The sequence below is a fragment of the Lepisosteus platostomus genome, chromosome 13, assembly GCF_059453375.1.
Source record: "Lepisosteus platostomus isolate fLepPlt1 chromosome 13, fLepPlt1.hap1, whole genome shotgun sequence".
Taxonomy (NCBI): domain Eukaryota; kingdom Metazoa; phylum Chordata; class Actinopteri; order Semionotiformes; family Lepisosteidae; genus Lepisosteus; species Lepisosteus platostomus.
The window spans coordinates 33,317,339-33,333,866 of NC_142623.1; the positions used below are offsets into that span (position 1 = coordinate 33,317,339).

Here is a 16,528-nt window from a genome sequence, read left to right on the forward strand (position 1 = left end):
CTTGTGTTTGTGTCAGAAGTTGCTGTGAAGTCCAGTTACTAAAAAAACACAACTGTAACAGTAATAATGGGTAATGTTTCTTTTTAAACTGTTAACACCATAAGATGAGTAACAGTAAATCATTGTGTGCAATGGAAGATGGGGCACAATGAGATCTGGAGAAACGCAAACACTAAAAAATATTCCAGTCTTTACATTTAGAGAGTAAAACTGCAGTGGCCCTTCCAAACTTCTTTGGAAGAGTGAGACACACATGCTGTATAGGTTTGTACCCTGTGCTAGTTTTTGTTATATGCAATTCAAAGGATGCTCACTATTATTAACCCCTAAAATAATTGTGCCTGAAATCAATAAAGTATAATTCTCTTAAATCTACAGTATAACCAAGGATGATCTACTTCAATAATTGTTCTAAGAATAAATTGCAGCTCCAGTATATAACATTTTTATCCAAAGCATCTCACATATTAAAGATTTCGCAAGTTAATCAGTATTGCAGTACTGCCATTCTTTCGATAAAATCAACTTAGTGTGGTGGGCAATTGTTCTTTTACAACTGTGGACCTAAATAACAAGATATCTAATCTAATTACCATGATTTGGTCAAAGACAAAATACATGTTCATGTATGAAAAGTTTTATTCTTATCTGAGCATTGCTTCACATTTCCCTGCAAATGTCTGATGCTTTAATGTCCCAGAGATGGTACAGTACAGTATGTCTCACTGTGTCCTGCCTGATGTATCATTACATTAGGTGGGGCAACAAAAAGGGTGAGGCTCAGTGAGACAGCTTTCAAAAATTGCTTATATCTTCTGTTATACCCTCTGTTTATAGTGTTGTATTGTTATATTGTCCATGGTTACGGTTGATATGCCAAAAAGGAGTGATTATGAGAGAAATCACTTTAAAGTTTCTGGTTTCTATAAACACAACAGACACTCGTGTCTCAATGTACCACCACTCTCCACTGTTTTTTTTAAACGGATACTGAGATTGATTTGTGGCATGTCTAGAAATTATTTTTTTACCCGACTTGATATATTTCAGACACTACAATTTAACTGTGACCCACCTGCACAAGGACAGCCACACGAGATAAGGGAAGGATGGGGGAAGGAAAATGTTAATTTCACATCTTGTATATCTATATTTAGGAAAATAAATGTTATCTGAAGTTCATAACAATGGTACAGGACACACTCCATTTTCCACTGATCACTGACTGTAAGGTATAATAGGCCTTTAAGTCACTATTTCCTAGTGTTTGTCACAATATCACCTATTGGTATCCATCCCTCCTAGTGCTGCTGCCAATGTAGAAAACATCTGGTTTATAATATAGCGGGTCTCATACATTTATCCACGTGGATGTCTCAAGCAGGTTTAAGCCTAGCCGTACCAATAAATGTTCCACACTCCCATTATTGGGGTTTGTGTGTTTCTTTGAATTAAGGGTTTTACTATACATAATTCAGTATGAGAATTAAAACAAACTCAACTCTTAGAATTACATTGATCTTGTCATGGTTGCTTTATGTTCTATATATCAAATCTGGGTTAATCTTAGAACGGTATCGTTGAGCTACAGTATTTATAAGAGGTTCGGTTTAGTACTTTTTTGTGTTTGTTCAACCCAAGTATTTGCATTCTGCAGATACCAGTTACAGTACTTACCCGTTCTCGAAGACCAGTAGACATGGAAGTCAGTTGTTCTTTTTAAGTTTCGTTTTTATCTTCTACTGTTCTGTTTTTCGTGTTATGCTTTTAATCTAAGAACTTTTTATTTTTTTTTTATCTTCGCACGTTTCTTGTTCAACACTCCAGGACAACCCTGACATGAATATGCTCGATACAAAAAAAAACTGGTTAATTTTTTTTTGGCCATGTAATAACCGAAATAGTCTCCATCATGCAGCATTATACTGTATGGTTTGAAACCCCGCTTCCAAGTGAAAGAGGAATAACTTCTGTAAATTATGTACACATCAGTGTCATTTGCACAATTTGATGGTTTTATCATTCAAGTGCTGCCGTTGGAATAAACTCAATGCAGATTTCAGTCTGGGTTATGGTTCAGTTACCATGAATTGGCTTGCTGATTGATATTGTAACGCATACGGCTACAATATTAATATTAATTTGTATATAGCTACAGTTTATAAAATAACGCGAGCTTTCTATGTTTAGGGGAAGGGCAGATTAAATGCATCAACAACTGGACTGAGAACATTAAATGAAAAAAAAAATACCCTTCCAACCTGCACATTCATCCACTAAATATAGCTAACGCGAGCCGCTTCGGAGCCGAGCAGTGATGTGACTGCTGCTGTGTTGACTGTCATGTAGCTTTAAGGAAACACATTTGCAGCCATTTTCTGCTCTTTGTGTTTCGGGGATTAGCGGATGAGCATTCTGCCAGGCAAGAGCATCACTGAGACATCACCACTTTAAAACACAGGTCTGAGGCGTAAATGCGAACCGTTCCGTCAGCATCGCCAAAAAGGGTCATGCGAGCATCAGGTAAGATTTAATTCTTTATCATCAATATTGTTCAAACGCGATGAGAGAGATGCCACAGACCTGCCAATGGGTTTAGTGCAGTTACATGATGCTGTATGCTACCACAGGCTTTGCTATTTAGATAATATGAGAAAAAATTGTGGACATTTTTTGCAGGTGACTAAATCTATGGATAAGTATAAATATTTTTTCCTTACTATCCTTTAGGTATTCTAGAAGATTTTTCTCTCGAACGTGATAATGCATAAGCCTCAGCTACCATTCGAGTATTTTTTAATTGGGTGGGGTGAACTGTGTCTATGTGTGCTACTCGGTATTGTAATTCCTGTATGTCTTACTTGATATCGGATGTGTGCATTACTTTTCACGAATGACGGGTTTTCAGAAATATATAGATTATGCGCTTTTTTTTTAAATGATGAAAAATACATATCATCTCTATATTCATGTTGCGATCCTTATCTACAGTTTAAACCTGCATTCACTCAAATTTGGTGTCTGTTATTGTTTTCAATACATTTTGAAGTGATGGACCTGGGCTTTATTTTATTTTTAATTTTGTGTCGCTTTACACGACGTGTCTCTTTAAATCCACCTGAATACCCAGAGCTGGATGTCGCGGTTCTGATAGGATCTCTGTGGTGTCATGCAGGCAGCTTGCAATAGCCAGGCCTCGTATAGTTTTTCTTTCTGCAATCGAAAAACTAGAGCAAATATGCAAATTAAGAATAATAATATTCATGAAGCATGGTCTCTCATTTTCTATTATTACCTGGTTTCAACTGGTTGATTTGTTTCTGTTGCAGTCACTCTGCCTGAACATTAAGAAATACTTTGTATCTCCTCAAACGCTACGTGACGCCCTGTTCTCAGTAATTCAAGTACTGTAGCTACACGATCCCTTGTCTAGACCTGAATAATGCATAATATCAAACCTTGGGCATGTACATTAAATAACGTATAACTGAGTGAAAATGTTATGTTGTCATTCAGCCATTTGCACAACCAAATCCAAATATGTTGTAACCAGGAGCTTGGTAATCCGGTACGCAATGACTTCAAAGAAAAAAAAACCGTTTTTTTATCATTTTAATGTACAGTAGAATCTCTTTGCTAAAAATTTGTTTATAAAATTAAAAAAAAAACTTTTTGATGCAAACATTTAGATGAGTTACATTCGTATAGAATTAATTTAAAAAAACTTAAGGAAAAATGTGTTAGACAGTAGTAGGGCTCTATTACACCTTATTATATATCTTAGAAAACATTACATAGTCTGTTGTAAAAATGATAAGTGCTTTAAGATAAGCTTTTTAAAAGCTTTCTTTGTTGCATCAAATTGACTTACACCTTCTCCTAAATGGTATTTTATTTCTGCCATTGTGTGGAAAGTTTGCTGTTTTGTGGCCAGGAACATTTCTCCTGAACTGTTTTGGTCACAAGTCAGATCCTTGTTGTACAGTATGTACAGTATGAACTACCAAAATGCAACTTCGAAGTCTGTAACTTCCTACTGTACCTGCTAACTTGGTGCAAAGCTTGACAGGAACTGCTTGATGCAATGGTTCTGAAGTCATACCATTGTTTTTTTCCTATTGTACGTACTGTATGCGGTGTTCATGTGTGTCTCATTAAAAATGTATCCCAGGGAACCGGGGAACAGGAACCAAGGGGGAAATTATTTCCCATCACAATCATTGCCTAGTTAAACTATCAAGGAGACTTGGCAATAAAGCACAGGACTATCCAGCAGTGATACAGTATAACAGTTAAATAAGCAGGACCCCAAATTTACAGACAGCTCTAGAACACAACTGATGTGTTTTGTTTTGGCATAAGCACAAGATATTGTTTGTAGACCCAGGTAATTCAGCACTCCTGGGAACAGATACCATCCTCTTACATCAGTTCCTCGTTTGAATGTGTTCTCGCATGCACACAAGAGAAATCTGACAAACCTCTGCTTAGGACTTAGAGGTATCATGGTTTTTGCTTCTATTTGCAACAGAACGCAAGCTGTAGAGTGTGTATGTCTAACCCTGGGCGTGGAGAGCCTCAGTCCAGCCGGGTTTACTGTATAACCAACAAGTAAATCTGCAGTTTCTAAAGGTTGAGAGCACTTTTGTTTCAGGTGTGAGTATCCCATGCCCATGTCTTTACTTTTGACATGAGAACAAACAGATAAGGTGAGTTCTCAGTGTTTGAGGGAGAATTAAAGCTTTATTAGCGTCCAGTATAAACAAGATAAAAGTTGTCTGCAAAGTATGACATTTCAGACCAAATTAAGGGCAACATTCAATTAAACCTTAAGTGCGTTTAGCTCAGAGATTGTTGGCTTTCTAAGCTAAGAGGGATTTCTGTCCCCTAAATTTTCTTTGGAAGGACTGAGAACTCTTCAAACCCTTTGCCAAGTTCGGGTCTTGGCACTGTTGGGAAACTATACTATAGTGTCTTATGGGAGTTAGTGCTGATTTGAGGAGCAACACATCTCCTGGATACTTACTTTATAAGCCCAGATGGGAGATTTGCACTGTAGGCAGATAAAAAAAGGCAATCACAATACATAGTACTTTTAAAACAACATGAGTCCATTAACAAATACAAAAATATACACATCATAAGATTAAAAAATAGAAGCAATCCTCACTGTCCAAAATAGGTATATAAAAGATTGGACAATCTGTGAGTGAAATAGATACCGTACCTCAGTAAGATACAAACATGATGGAAATAAAACGTAACAATCCATTGCTTTGTGCGAATTGAGCAGGTTCATAGTTGTGGGAATGAAAGAATCTAAAATGAAAGAATGAAAGAACATTTGCACTTAAATCTAGGCAGTCTAAATCGACAGAGGGAGTTAGGATTTACTGTGCTAGGTCAATCAGTGACTATATTGGCTTTCCACACTTCTTTTTTAGTATAGATGCCTGACAGCTAGAAGCTGTTGTACGCTGATACCTTTGCTGGCTACCTTCACTAGGTAATTGCATGGTCCATCACTGAACCACCAACATCTACACTCTTAAACAAGAAGCTTTACTGTTTGAGCTACTCGGGAGTTCTCTTCTTTTGTACAGTTTTGTCTGGTTCTGTGAAAGTACTGGATTATACTGTAAGTGTGGATGAAAACTTTTCTTTCTTCAGTGAGCCAGCTTAAGTCTTCTAGCTCTGTTAGTGTTTCCAGTCTCAGCAGTTTTTGTTAGTCATTCATCTGAGTTTTCAGTAGATACACGCCTAGGAGGATCAATCTAATTACTACATTTTTATCTGTTCAGCTCTCAAGCTGCTGATATAGATGGCTGTTGCGCTTTTATACTGGGTGTTCCCTTGCATTTATCTACATTTTTGAACTGGGCAATCCATGTTGTAGGATGACAAAGATTTTGCTGTTACAGGTGTTATTAATGTTATTCTCAGCAATACTGTGAGACTCTTCGCCAGGTGCTCAGTTATCTTAACTCGTTTGGTGAAATGTTTTTTTGACTGCCTGTGGCATCAGCAAATGTATGTGCTTTAGTGTTTGCAGTTACAGAGTTTGCAAGTAAAGTTAAGAAGAGCAAACCATGTACTGAAAACTGCTTTATGTTGGGGGTGGCACAGTGCAGAGGGTAAGCTTTTGGACTCGTAACTGACACATTGTGGGTTCAACTCACCACTGGAGATGCTGCTGTACCTCTGAGTGGCTGAGGTCTGGTCAGATGAGGTTCAGGTATGAACTTTAACTCCCTTTCACATATAGAGTATATACCCATTTGGAGGTAATGTACTAAAAATGTCCATGTGTTCAGGGCTTGAGAAAATTGTGTTATGCTGATAAAAAGGCTACAGTTTATTTCCTGTGAGGCAGTGCACTACTGTAGCATGATTCTATCAATATTCAAAAAGGAAATCATTTTTTTCAGTATCTTCTGTGCAGCCAACCAGAAAAAGAATAACTATTGTATCACTCTGAATAAAGGCTCACATTCCTACTGTACCTCAACTGACAACAGTGACGTGTATTAAAGAAAATCCAAGAAGTACAGTGGCATAGCACTGAGGTTTGTTTTAGCGCTATTTCTATCCTGTGTGATGGTGGATTGTAGTAGTAAGTCAGTTGTTAAGTTTTATCAAAATTGTAACAATTATTTCACGACTCCTGTGACAACAAGTTTCACACGTCTCAAAAAATAGGGTGTAAGGAATCTGAATGAGTTGACTTCATTGCTGTTCCTTTTACAGCTGCAAGTTGAATGTGTTTGAATATTAAAAGGGGAAGTTTTTAAAGCAAGAAAAAGACAGAATAATATGTAGAAGTGCTGAATGTACGCTAGCTATTTTTATGTCAGATAATGTAGTTTGTTCTGGTTTTTGAGGTTTGTATTGTTGTTGACATTTAATTCATTTTAAAAGTCATTTAGACTTTCCAAACTCTATAACCCTTGATAAAGTATTACACAATATGTAAAACATAGTATTATATAATACAATATATTTTAAAGTTATGATGAATCTGTAAATGACCAGTGTTGTTCAATTTCACGTAGCAAATTTGTAATGGCTAAGGGACAGTTGTTTCTAAAAGTGCATTTGGATTTTTAAAGATCTAAAGTTTCAGTAATAGCTGGCTCATCACCATGCTGAAATCGTTCGCTCATTGACATGCGGACCTCGCATGCACGAATAATGTGCACCAATGGAATGCCAGAAGGAAGGGTTTCGCGTTGCTCCTTTTTGTGAGTGTGGCAGTGTGGGAAAGTTTACACAAGCTTTACTGAATGTGCATTTCCAGAGAAAAACACCAGGCTAAGCGGTGTCTTTCTGAGAGCATTCATAGTCCCTGCAAAGGAAAAGCAGAGTTCTCGGGCTCCTGTGATCTTGAATACAGCAAGCTGTGAGGGGTAAGGATTTTGGTGCAGGTTGCTGGAGCTTCTTGGTTATTCTCTGCTCATGTCCTCATCAGAGGCAGTGTCACAAGGGAGAAAAGCCTTTTAGAGCTACTTTAGAGCGAATGCATGACATTATCCATGGTGCTGAATACTGTATGGAAATCCTTGGAAGTTACTTCAAACTACTGCTGTATCAGAAAAAGAAATTCAATTGCAGGCTGCTATTTTTGGGGTAAATGTAGGGGTTATGTTAGAAATGGATAAGACGTAGAAACCAATGGATATAATCTACCAAATGGGTTACATTTGATAATTTTTACAGTATGTGTGAAGCCATTAGAGAACTGATTATATGTGTGATTTTAACTGGAACACTGATGGTATGCAAGTCCCTTGACTTCGCCCAAGTAAAAATCACCACGTGTGCATGTGATGGCAGTTTGAGACACCCGCTGTCAACACCGGGTGTGGTTAGGTTAACAGGAAGCTTCACCCTTGTGTGCAAGGCTCAGTAATGGCTCTTGAATTGTGGATTTTCGTTTTAATGTGTACTGCTTGTCATGCGTTATTGTTTGAAGAAGAAAAAACACAAAACAGTTACTTATTACCGGGCCACAAGTTGAGATTCAGAGTTCAGTGTCTAAGTGGTTTTCATACTGGTTATTTCTCTGTCTCTCTGTGAATAGTTTCAGTTTAAAAGATCATGCCAAACACTGTTTCCTCACAGAATAGGAGGTCCGTTTTCTGAAGTGGGAAGGTTAATTTTAAAACGCCGTGTCTAATTGCAGTATATAGAGTTTCACCACTGAGGGAAAGGGCAGATTCTTTCTGATACTTTATTTTAGATTTGTTTTCCTCCTTCCTCTTGGTGCCTCCTCAATTTCACTTTGCGCCTCTCAAGCTCACAAAGTTACAGACGTTACGCCACATTTCGGCATCATTGAGGAAACGATCAAGTTCACAGGCGATTGTGCTGTTAAAAGAAAATAAATGGGTTTTCAGTAAAAAGATCAAATTGTGTTAAATTGTATCCAGTGAAACACCGCATGTTTGTTATTAAACTGCATGTCATTCTCTTGTGAACTACAGTGTTTAACTTAATCTTACTAGTAACTTAATCTACTGCTAGTTTTGTCTTGCCAAGGTATAAAAATGCAGCACGACTGCTGTCATTTCTCACACAATGACTAAAAAACCACAAAAGGCCTTAATGGGACAGTACCTACTGTATTAGGCCCAACACAAGTTGTCCCAAACTGGTTGAATTAAATTTTATTTAGACATGTCAGCTTAAGACAATCACTTAAACCCCTGCTTTGGAGACAAGGTTGAGATCTCTGGAGATTTAGCAGTATCTAAATATCTGAGAAAGAAAGCTGATCAAAACAGAGTTAGACCAGGATGATGATATCCTTTTCATTGTTGTTACTATTGAATGTGCCTTGTACAATTATTCTACACAAAAGTTATAATAATGCTGACATACTGATTATTTATTCATCTTTACTTTATCAAAGTAGACAGAAACCTAAAGTTTTAGTTGAGTCAAAAAGAATAAGCACAGGTGAAGCACAGAAGGAAAAGCCTCATTTTGAAAAAACAAAAAAAAATGAGTGTAATCTAGGAATTTTAGTTGAAAAAATTGAGTAACGCACCAAACATTCTGACATTTAAGATATTATCATTTAAATTGAGTAATTTTTGGCAAAATTGATCTTGGTAGCCTAATAATAATAATAATAATAATAATAATAATAATAATAATAATAATAATAATATTAATAATAATAATAACACTTATATAGTGCTTTTCTGGACACTCCACTCAAAGCACTTTACAGGTAATGGGGACTCCCCTCCACCAGATAATAATGGGAAAGGATTTATGTATATTATTATAAAGGAAATAGAGTTTACAGGTTCTAATAATGGTACACATGTGCCATAAAATAAAAGCTTTCTATTAAGAAAGATGTACAGTAATTGAGCTTTGAAAATCTTATTTTTAATTCAAAAACCTGTCTGATATCAATTGTTGCAGGAAAGGGAAGAATGGAGTTCCATAAAGTGTTACATTCAGACAATTAACTGAACAGCCTTTTACAAAAAAAGGAAACAGTTTGGAACAGCAGTTCCCTTAAGTCTTGGGTTTGTTCTAAAAACAGAAAGAACTGCATAGCTATGTAAAACAACTTATATAAAAAAGAAAAAAAGATACATGAAGTCAAATGATAAAGACAGCATATGACAGCAGCAACACAGACATATGGCATGCAGACAGCACCCTGCCATTTTAATTTTCGCACCAGGTGAACGATTTAGTTGTGCATGGCCTTTAAGTGATTGCTAATTGCCATGTCCAGAGTGTCAGACATTAGAGGAAAGCATGTGAACTACATTGTGCTCTCTCACTGACAAACAGCGACAGGGATAAAATATTATATATATATAAAATGTTTTGAACATTCAATCGAAAACAATTTTTTTTCAATTCACAATCAAGAATTCAAACCCATCTTATGACCAAGTGTGAATCAATATTTTTTTACTGTTGCTTTAATACCTGAAAATAAGATGTAGTGTATTTATATTGAAAAAAGTTGAATAGACTTTGTGTTGCGGCAAAAATTTATTTCCCACGTGTTGTTTTAATACAATATTTAAGAAACGAATTGATTCTGAATCATTGCAATTGTAGTCAAGTTAAATAGCAGTTAATGCTAATGCTCTAGATCTGGTCAGAGATTCCAGCCTCATTTTGAAAGAAAACAAAAAATGAGTGTCATCTAGGAATGTTTGCAGAGGAAGAATCCAATTATCAGCCCCAAATTCAAACCACAGAACCGGGGCCTGCTGAGTCAGGAGAATTAACATGAATGATCAGTGTAGGCCAGTCCCGGAGACAAATGAAAGATACATTACTAATTTATCTTTAACAACAAGTGTTTAGCACACGTAAATCCACACACTGGTCGATTGGACTGCCTTGGACCACTCCAGTCACCTGCAGTGGGATCTCAGAGAGTCCCGAGTAAGGGACGGCTCTATTATAGCTCCTGCAACAGCTGTCCGGCCCTGTAATATTAACCCCAGTATCAGCACAGCTGTCACTCTTCAGAATGGACAGATTTAGTACAGGGTAAATTAGGTGGATGTCAGTTTCAATATTGTGCTGTTTTAGAGAAAATAAATTCTTAGGCCTATTTAGCATAAATACTGTAAAAAAAATCATATTCCAGCTTGGTTAGAATAAGTAGTTTATTGCTTTAATTCTTTATTATTTAATTATTCAATTATTTTCATTCTTTATTATTTTCATTAACAGTATTTCTCATCAGCAATTCACTATATGGATATATGGATCCACTATATGGGTCTTTTCAGATAAGATCTACTGTTGTTTTAACTAGTTTCAATTTTTCTTTCAAACAAAAAGTGTCATTAGGCTAATGTTAATTTTTAGTTAAACCCAAAATATACTGATGGAAACGCAACACCTCCTCCTCCACTCTCTGGCCCTCCCGTCTGCGTGGAACAGACTGAACAGTGACTCATCCGTGAAAAGGACCCGATGCCACTGCTGATAAGTCCATCGCAGCCTCTGTCTGGCCCAAGCCAGTCGGGTGTGACATCAAGGAGGTGTGAGCAGAGGGCCTCTGACAGGCTGCCTTGCTCTTAGGCCAGCAGCATGGAGCCTCACTGTCCTGTCACTGATGCGGGCATTGTGTCTGCCAGCAGTTTCAGCAGCAGTAAGTGACAGGTGGCAGATCTGATCTCTCTTAGATGGACCAGTCTGATGTGTCGGTCCTGCTCTGGTTTGGTCACTCGAGGGCGACCGGATCTTGGACTATCATCTGTCCTCCCGGTCTGCTGAAACCTTCTCTGCAGTCAGGACGCAGTGGAGCGGCTTACACCATAGTGTCTGGCAACGCTGGCACATGACATGCCTGCCTGCAGCATGCCAATAGCCCTCTCCCTTGCTTCTGGTGACATTCGAGGCATTATGGAATGCACCGAAAACTGACTAAGTGTGGCCTTTTTCTTGCAGTGACCTAAGCTTTGAATCATGGACTTAAAGATGACCTGATCAGGCATTGTTCCACCTGGATCTTGTTGGGTGAAAGTGCACCTAACGAGCTTTCTTGTGATTGGCAAGTTGAAATGCCTCACTGCACAAGCTGTATTGCTGGTCAGAGGGCTTAAAACACATTGACAACTTTTTGTGAAAGTACATAAGCTATAACTATAGTATTCTCATTCTAGAAAATGTTGCGTTTCTTTTTTCCATCAGTATACATACCGCAAGCTAAAGTAGGCGTTGATCAATAGCATTACACAGTATTGGCAATTAGCTGTTTGTTAGGCAATAGCATTACCATGGGTAATTAATGGTTTATTATGTGTGCATCCATCTTGAGTGACGTCTGTTGGTATCAAACAAATGTGAAATCAGAAAATAATAGCATTAAGGTGTGAGTCTGGTCAGTACCTGGATGGGTGACCTCCTGGGAAAGCTAAGGTTGCTGCTGGAAGTGGTGTTATTGGATCCTGTAGGGGGCGCTCACCCTGCAGTCTGTGTGGGACCTAATGCCCCAGTATTGTGACGGGGACACTATACTGTAAAAAGGCGCCGTCCTTTGAATGAGACGTAAAACTGAGGTTCTGTCTCTCTGTGGTCATTAAAAATCCCAGGGTGTTTCTTGAAAACGGTAGGGGTGTTACCCTGGTGTCCTGACCAAATTTCCCATTGGACCACTCCAGTCACCTGCAGTGGGATCCCCATTACCAGTAAAGTACTTTGAGTGGAGTGTCCAGAAAAGCACTATATAAGTGTAAGCGATTATTATTAAGTGGAAGGTTAAAGTACTGCTATCCCTGAACTCTGGCTGTCTTAGTAATAATTATATCTATTTACAGTACGTAAGTGATGTGCTGTAGTTATCTTATGCCCCGCAAGCAATTTGCGCGCTCTCACTCTAGCCTTAGACAGATCTTTTTCTGATCACGCCGGGATAAATGTGTTTCACACTGGGGGATGGACCAAGGAGAAAGAAAACGCCGCTCCTGGAGAAATGTCTTCCATATGGGAAGGTTTCCTTTTCTGGCTGCTTTTGTTTTGCAGATTAAGTGTTGGTCTGCTTCAAACCCGCGATCATGACGACCCACGTGACTCTGGAAGATGCCCTGTCCAATGTGGACCTGCTGGAGGAGCTCCCCCTCCCTGACCAGCAGCCCTGCATCGAGCCCCCTCCCTCCTCCATCATGTACCAGGTCGGTCCTCGAGGGGGCGCGCTGGGAGAGCTGTCGTGTTTGATCAACTTCCTAATTGATGTGCAGCGATTGCAGTTATAATCGGGTTAAGTAGCAGTTAGTGCTGATTCTCTAGATCTGCTCAGAGTTTTCACGTCTCAAAGAAATGTCAAATCTTTCCTCTCAAGATTCTGGTACTCATTCAGGTTTGTATCACGATTCTGGAAACCATAGTTTACCATCAACCCTGGTTTTAAGCTTAGTGCCATCTTTTGCCATCTGCTAAAACGTGCAAGTAACTGACTTCTAGAGGGGTCTGCAATCGGTTCTTTACTTTTTAATGTCACTCTGCCTTTGCGCTTTGTATTACAAATATGCATGTCTTCATTCTAGGGTTACTCTAGGATTACTCACTTGGTTTGACAGCGACAGTCAAACAGCGACAGTCAAACAGTCAGTGTAAGACCCTTTGGAAGTGGACTGGACTTTCTTGATTTGGTGCACTTCCTTGTCTGTAGTGGTTTCAGTTCACTGGGGTTTATGTTCACTCTGGTGTGACAGAACTGAAAAATCCTAGTGTGCACAGGCTCTTACTTGCTGCAGTACATGTTTCTGCATTCAGCAATGTTTTGACACTTTACTGTGGTTGGATAATATGTCATTGTCAGTAAGTCATTGAAATTGTGTGAAGAATCACAATAGGGACGTTTTTGCGTTTCCCGTCTATAGCTTCCCTTACTGGAAAGTAAATAATTTGGGCCGTTTTTAGAATTGGCTTTAAATATGCCTTTTTAGGATGTTTACATTTGTCCCTATAACAACTTTTATACATTTTATTTATTGTCAAGTTTAGTTTTTAGTTTATTTTGCCAGGAATAGCCATTTGTCTTGATATGCAGAACTGCTTCTTTTTTCGGTCAAGCCTTGTAAATGAAATGTCTCTTTCTAGGCTAACTTTGACACCAACTTTGAAGACAGGAATGCATTTGTTACAGGGATTGCCAGATACATTGAACAGGCCACAGTTCATTCAAGCATGGTGAGTATCTTACTTAGAAAAAAAATTGAAAAGGTATTTGAAAATTATCAACCAGGCCCAAAAGCACAATAAGTTTAAAAAAAGACAAGCGACACATTTCAGGACATTAACTGCCGGTGCTGGATAACACATGTTTTCTTTGAGTTGAATGTTCCTTTAGTTTTGCATTGGACAGGCTCCAGGTTTTCATGTCTGTTTTTTTTTCTGTGTTTCACTGAATCCTATCACCTCCAAACAGACTGGAAAATCCTAGTGATTGGCTAGGTCAGTGACCAGATAGGAACATGGGAAAACTCCTGAACAAAGATTTCCTTGTTGTTTTTTGAGATATATACTTTATTGAAATTGATGGCGACATTTTTCTTAAGGAAAAAAAAAGGTTTTATAATCTTTACAGCAGAGCCAGGCCTATGTCACTAACATTGCATGTTTGCAAAAATATAAAAGAGATCTACTTATTTTAGGTGCTGTGGTTTCTGTAACTTTCATTTTCCCACACAGAAATACCCTTTGCTTATTGCTGAATCTGAGGCAGAGTAGTTTCTGTGAGCACATGCATTATTTTGCCGCTGCTGTGAGTGTGAGGCCTTTATTCTGAAGGTCGTGTGAGAAATGTGACACATTTAATGTGTTTATTAATCTGTGGTTGCATTTCTTATCCCAGAATGAGATGCTGGAAGAGGGGAATGAGTATGCTGTCATGCTGTATACATGGAGAAGCTGCTCCAGAGCTATTCCTCAGGTACTAACCAAACACAGTGACCTCACTGTGATTGCTCAATAGGTAGCACTCAGAACCTTGTAACACTTCAGTGTTGACAAATGTACAGTATATTACATGTTTTTCTAGATATTCACTTTACAAGAGCAGACTGACTTTATTTTCTGTTATAACTATGTTTAGCAATTCTATGTTTCTATTTTCACTGAACTCACAATAGCATAATAAAACACATATCTTCTAATCTGAAGTGTTGTGCCAGGGGTAGGGGAAGTTAGAGTGTTGAATGACTCATAGACTGAGTGACTGACTGGTGTGAGAAAGCTGATGAAGTATTGTTTTCCCTGTCCTCAATCAATAGCTGGTTAGCCTATTCTGGAGTTCACCTTTTGCTGTGCTTTCTTTTAAGAAAAGAGAAATGTGGAGATATGCTTTAGAAGCAATACATATTTTTTCAATGTACTGTGTATATTCAGAAATGTATGGATTGAAAAAAGGCAAATGAAACTCACCACGTCATCCTAACACACAAGATAAAGTAGGATGATCAAATGGTAGTTTACTTGGGCAGAATTTCAATCTGTGTACAGTTTTAGCAAGGGGTCTTTAAAGCAAACCAGCAGGTAGGGTTATTGTGAAATAATCACACTCCTTTGGTTGTGGTTCATAGCCAAAGGATTTCTGGTATGGTCCATTTATTTTATGTCAAATGCACACCACAAAGAGAATTTTGGAAATGTAGTAAGATCAATTAGTAAAAGTACCTATTGTAAGTACCTGATTCACTTACTGTGTCTAAATGAACTGTGAATCAATCTTGTGCCATAGTGAATTTTATCATGTTCCTTCTGTTTCCAAAAATAGTACTGTCTACATTTGACCAATATGTTAGGCAGAATTTCAATATGAATGATATTTTATTGTTTTTCAGTTTTAATTCTTAAATAGTTGATTCCTTCTTAACTGTAACATGCTGGAAGCAGTTCAGTGTAGTTGTATAGTGCCTTGATTTGTCTATGTTTAGTCTGCTTGGTACACCAAAAATGACAAAAGACTGCTTTTAATGTTTCAATATGCTGCAAATGCAATAGATGTTACCCAGACAAACATGTCTACAGCCCCCTTGTGGTGGTATAAAGAAATTTCACAAACTAGGAAAAAAAAAGTCCCTTGAACCCCCAAAAAATCACCTTTAAAGTCTCTTTGTTCTGTGAGAACTGATGTGTGTCCTGTGCAGGTCAAGTGTAACGAGCAGCCCAACCGAGTGGAGATCTACGAGAAGACAGTGGAGGTGCTTGAGCCGGAAGTCACCAAGCTGATGAAGTTCATGTACTTTCAGGTAAAGCCAGCAAAGGAAATAAATACAATAAGATAGTGGTGATGATGATGAAGGATGTGGGATGTAGCCCATTAAGATAAAAGCGTCTTGGTCTCTGTTACAGCACTTCTGATGATCTCTTTGCATTATTTCCCTGTGTGATGTTTCTTCGAGTCGATGGTGAATGTTTGTTTTGGACCTCAGCTGTCTTGATCTGACTGACGTGAAGTCAGATTTGTGGCCAGCATCCATGCATCACAAGTGACTTTGCTTAGTGAGAGTTTTGAGACTAAACGGCCCAAACATGAGACATTTAAGGCAGTTTTACACTTTAAACCTTCGCTTTTCTATTTTATGAATAATGGTGTTCAGATATGCTAGTCTAATTCAAAACGAGAAACTCGTAAGCCAGCAGAAACTAAACAGATGTGAGAACTTCCCTTTCGCTGGAGATTAAAGCATATTGTTTGCAATAAGGTTAAAGGTGACTTATGAAATATATCTGATTGTCCTTAACAGAACAGAAAAATAAAGACATTGATGTATACTAAATAATAACATTTAAAGTCTTGGTTCTTTTCCCTTTTTCATGTCCTGTTAGCGCAAAGCAATTGAGCGGTTCTGCAGTGAGGTGAAACGCCTGTGTCACGCAGAAAGGAGGAAAGACTTTGTCTCAGAGGCCTATCTCCTGACCCTGGGGAAGTTCATTAACATGTTCGCTGTGCTGGATGAACTGAAAAACATGAAATGCAGTGTGAAAAATGACCACTCAGCCTATAAGAGGTGAGCTCTTCATAACACATTGC

General features: G+C 38.1%; 1 protein-coding gene across 3 annotated transcripts in view; it reads left to right on the top strand.

Moving 5' to 3' along the window:
• The first annotated feature begins 2,011 nt into the window (after nt 1-2,011).
• The window catches only part of cyfip2 (cytoplasmic FMR1 interacting protein 2), a 43,150-nt gene continuing 28,633 nt past the window's right edge, over nt 2,012-16,528 (top strand). Inside the window, exons 1-6 of one of the 3 annotated variants that reach the window (XM_088604290.1) lie at nt 2,012-2,523; nt 12,517-12,665; nt 13,594-13,683; nt 14,348-14,425; nt 15,642-15,743; nt 16,324-16,505. In XM_088604290.1, coding sequence (XP_088460416.1) covers nt 12,549-12,665; nt 13,594-13,683; nt 14,348-14,425; nt 15,642-15,743; nt 16,324-16,505 — 569 coding nt within the window. In that variant the 5' untranslated portion in view covers nt 2,012-2,523; nt 12,517-12,548. Of the gene's footprint in view, nt 2,524-7,171; nt 7,407-12,516; nt 12,666-13,593; nt 13,684-14,347; nt 14,426-15,641; nt 15,744-16,323; nt 16,506-16,528 lie in introns of those variants that run through there. The other 2 variants (XM_088604289.1, XM_088604288.1) reach the window with 2 other exon arrangements.